Below are 3,413 nucleotides of genomic sequence, written 5' to 3' on the forward strand. Positions count from 1 at the left end.
GGCCGGGCTGGCGGCGAGAGCGGCTCCACGTGACTGCGGGGCCGGCAGAAAACCGGGGCCGGCGGCGGCGGCGGCCGCACTGCGCCGGGCGGCGATCGCGGGAGGCGCTCGGCAGCCGCTGCCCCGGGGCTTTCGGCGCGCTGGGTCCGGGCTGGCTCTCCAGAATCATGGACTGTGCTGATATGCCTTGCTTGCTGTCAGTGAGTACAGCCCTCTTCTTCGCTCCTCGCTTTTTGTTTTCATCGCAAGGCTTTAATTTTTTTTTTTTTTTCCTTTTCTATTTTTTTTTTTCCCTAAAGAAAAACTTTTTGTTGTTCTTATCCCGGTGTCTCCTCCCGGGGTCCGGCGGCTGCAGAGCGGGCAGAGCAGCGCGCTCCTGCCTTCCCCGCCGGGCTCCGCCGCCGCTGGTCCCGCTCCCGTCCCGTCCCGTCGCGGCGGGGCCGGGATGCGCCGGGAATCCGCCTGCCCGAGGGGGCTGCGGGGCTGCGGACAGCCCGGGCACGGCGGCCCGTCCCTGCCCGCCGGGGCGCGCCGGCTGCCGCTCGAATGGGGGCTGCTCGCCGTGTCCTTTTGCCATTTATTATTACTATTATTACTACTATTATTATTATTTTTAAGTTTATTCGGAAGAGGAGGGGGGTTTCGCTTCTCATGCTGACTTTCCTTCTTGTTTGTTGTCGTATTTTTTACACCCCAGAGACACCATGATTCCTGGTAACCGAATGCTGATGGTCATCCTACTATGCCAAGTCCTTCTAGGAGGTACTAACCATGCTAGCCTAATCCCTGAGACCGGCAGGAAGAAAGTGGCAGAGCTTCAGGGACAAGCCGGATCCGGACGCCGCTCTGCCCAAAGCCATGAACTCTTGCGGGGTTTCGAAACAACTCTGCTGCAGATGTTTGGGCTCCGAAGGCGGCCTCAGCCCAGCAAGTCAGCCGTCATTCCTAGTTACATGCTGGATCTCTATCGACTCCAGTCCGGAGAAGAGGAGGAAAGCCTCCAGGAAATTAGCCTGCAGTACCCTGAGCGATCGACCAGCCGGGCAAACACCGTGAGGAGTTTCCACCATGAAGGTCAGTGATGGGAGGCGGTAAATTCCCAGCCCCGGTAGCGATCGGGATTTCCTTGCGTTTGGAAGCTCACAAATGCCTTTAGAAGCAGGACGTGCCCGGCCCTAAATTTATGGGAGGAAAACCACCCCCCACCCCAGCCTGCCGTGTGTGGGTGACAGGCGTGCTGCTCGCTATTTTTTCCAGCATCCTGTGCTTAACCCGAGCTTGACCATATTTTGAAGTGCTTTTGCTTCTGTTGACAACAGCGAGTTTCCTTCGGTGCCTCTGCCTCGGGGTCACTGCCTGGGCTCGCGTGGATTTAATGGCTCTGGATCGGATGCGGGAGTAAAGCGAGGGCGGGATCTCGCCCCTGGAGTGTTTCTTTTGAACTATCAAAGCAATTGCTGCCTGCTTTTACTCTTAAGAAAAAAAAAAAGAAAAAAGAAAAAAAAAACCCCAAACCCCGACTCGAATTTAATACTTACAGCTGTGTGTTTATAAGGTTTATTCAATAGACCCTTGTAATCTGATCCAAATGTTTCCTAGCGGATGTTTCTTTTCCAAAGTAAATCTGAATTATTAATCCAGCCGCATCATTACTGCGTTGGAATTTGCTTCTCTTTCTCCCCCTGCCCCCCGTAACAAGGCACCTCTGTGCTCCGTGGCGCCGCATCTCGCCGGGGAGATGATTTCGGAGAGACTGGGGGAGGAAAAGCTAAAGGGAAAAAGCCTCCCTGAACGGGGGAGGCGAGATGGGAAGGGGTGGAGTGCTCGAGGCGCGGGCGAGCCAGCGGTGCCGGGGCAGGAGCCGCTCCCGGTGCGGCCGGCAGGGATGCGCGGGGGAGCGGAGCGGAGCCGGTGGCTGCCGGGCAGGTGAAGCGTGGGTGCGAGCTGTGGCTGTGCCGGGGCCGTGTGCCCCGAGGCTGACGTGCTCTTGTTTGCTTGTCTTACCTCTTCCCCCCTTCCCTGCTCTCCTCCAGAGCACCTGGAGAGCGTGCCGGGTCCCAGCGAGGCGCCCCGGATCCGCTTCGTCTTCAACCTCAGCAGCGTGCCGGAAAACGAGGTGATCTCCTCGGCGGAGCTGCGGCTGTACCGGGAGCAGGTGGAGGAGCCGAGCGCGGCGTGGGAGAGGGGCTTCCACCGGATAAACATTTACGAAGTGATGAAGCCGCTGTCGGAGCGCGCCCAGGCCATTACGCGCCTGCTGGACACGCGGCTGGTGCACCACAACGTGACGCGCTGGGAGAGCTTTGATGTGAGCCCGGCCGTGATCCGGTGGACCAAGGACAAGCAGCCGAACCACGGGCTGGTGATCGAGGTCACCCACCTCCACCACGCACAGACTCATCAGGGCAAACACGTCAGGATTAGCCGATCTTTACCTCAAGGGCGTGGGGACTGGGCGCAGCTCAGGCCGCTCCTGGTCACTTTTGGGCACGACGGGCGAGGCCACGCTCTGACCCGCAGAGCCCGCCGGAGCCCCAAGCACCAGCGTTCCCGCAAGAACAAAAAAAACTGCCGCCGCCATGCCCTCTATGTGGATTTCAGCGACGTGGGCTGGAACGACTGGATCGTGGCACCCCCGGGCTACCAGGCGTTTTACTGCCACGGGGACTGCCCCTTCCCCCTGGCCGACCACCTCAACTCCACGAACCACGCCATCGTGCAGACGCTGGTGAACTCCGTGAACTCCAGCATTCCCAAGGCCTGCTGCGTGCCCACGGAGCTCAGCGCCATCTCCATGCTCTACCTGGATGAGTATGACAAGGTGGTCCTGAAAAACTACCAGGAGATGGTGGTGGAGGGGTGCGGGTGCCGCTGATCCCTTCCCCGCCGCCCTCTCCTCCCCTTCTCTCTCCCTCCCGTCCCACCCCAGAACTGCTTGCTATAGCTGGACTCTTCTCTAAACTAAACGTTCACCTTGACCTTATTTATGACTTTATGTGCAAATGTTTTTGACAATAATGATCATATATTTTGACAAAATATATTTATAACTACATATTAAAAGAAAAAAATAAAATGAGTCATTATTTTAAAGGTAAATGCATTTTGTGTCTCGCCTCTCAGGGTGCTGCTGAGGCTGTGCTGGCTGGGAGTGCAGCCGGGAGTTTATTTTGTCTCCTTATCTTCTTACCCCCTTCCCTCCTTCTCCACTCCTTTCCCCACCACCCTCTTTTCACTTAAAGGCTTTGCAAATTTTAGTCTTTCTATTTCTCGCCGAGGTACCGCGGATCTCCTGGTGCTGGGGCTGTGCCACGTGGGAGATGAGGGTCCCTGGAGATTTAAGAGCCGCTGGGAATAGAGCCGGACCTTGCTAACCTGGCCCAAGCCTTTCCAAAGCAACCCACCAAAAATGC

The 3,413-nt window shown here is 57.3% G+C and overlaps 1 protein-coding gene across 1 annotated transcript; it reads left to right on the forward strand.

Moving 5' to 3' along the window:
• The first annotated feature begins 68 nt into the window (after positions 1-68).
• BMP4 (bone morphogenetic protein 4) lies at positions 69-3,084 on the forward strand. Its single transcript, XM_041413593.1, has 3 exons — positions 69-200; positions 698-1,074; positions 2,034-3,084. Exons 2-3 carry the CDS (start codon positions 705-707, stop codon positions 2,873-2,875), a joined length of 1,212 nt encoding a protein of 403 aa, XP_041269527.1. The 5' UTR covers positions 69-200; positions 698-704; the 3' UTR covers positions 2,876-3,084.
• The last annotated feature ends 329 nt before the right edge of the window (positions 3,085-3,413 follow it).

Source organism: Onychostruthus taczanowskii, unplaced genomic scaffold (genome assembly GCF_017590055.1).
Source record: "Onychostruthus taczanowskii isolate IOZ18803 unplaced genomic scaffold, ASM1759005v1 scaffold103, whole genome shotgun sequence".
Lineage (NCBI taxonomy): Eukaryota > Metazoa > Chordata > Aves > Passeriformes > Passeridae > Onychostruthus > Onychostruthus taczanowskii.

Bases quoted from the DNA above. Each gene is read 5' to 3' on its own strand.
- BMP4 (XM_041413593.1), top strand. From the start codon at position 705: ATGATTCCTGGTAACCGAATGCTGATGGTCATCCTACTATGCCAAGTC. The intron at 1,075-2,033 runs GTCAGTGATGGG...GCTCTCCTCCAG, and splicing joins GAGGAGTTTCCACCATGAAG to AGCACCTGGAGAGCGTGCCG.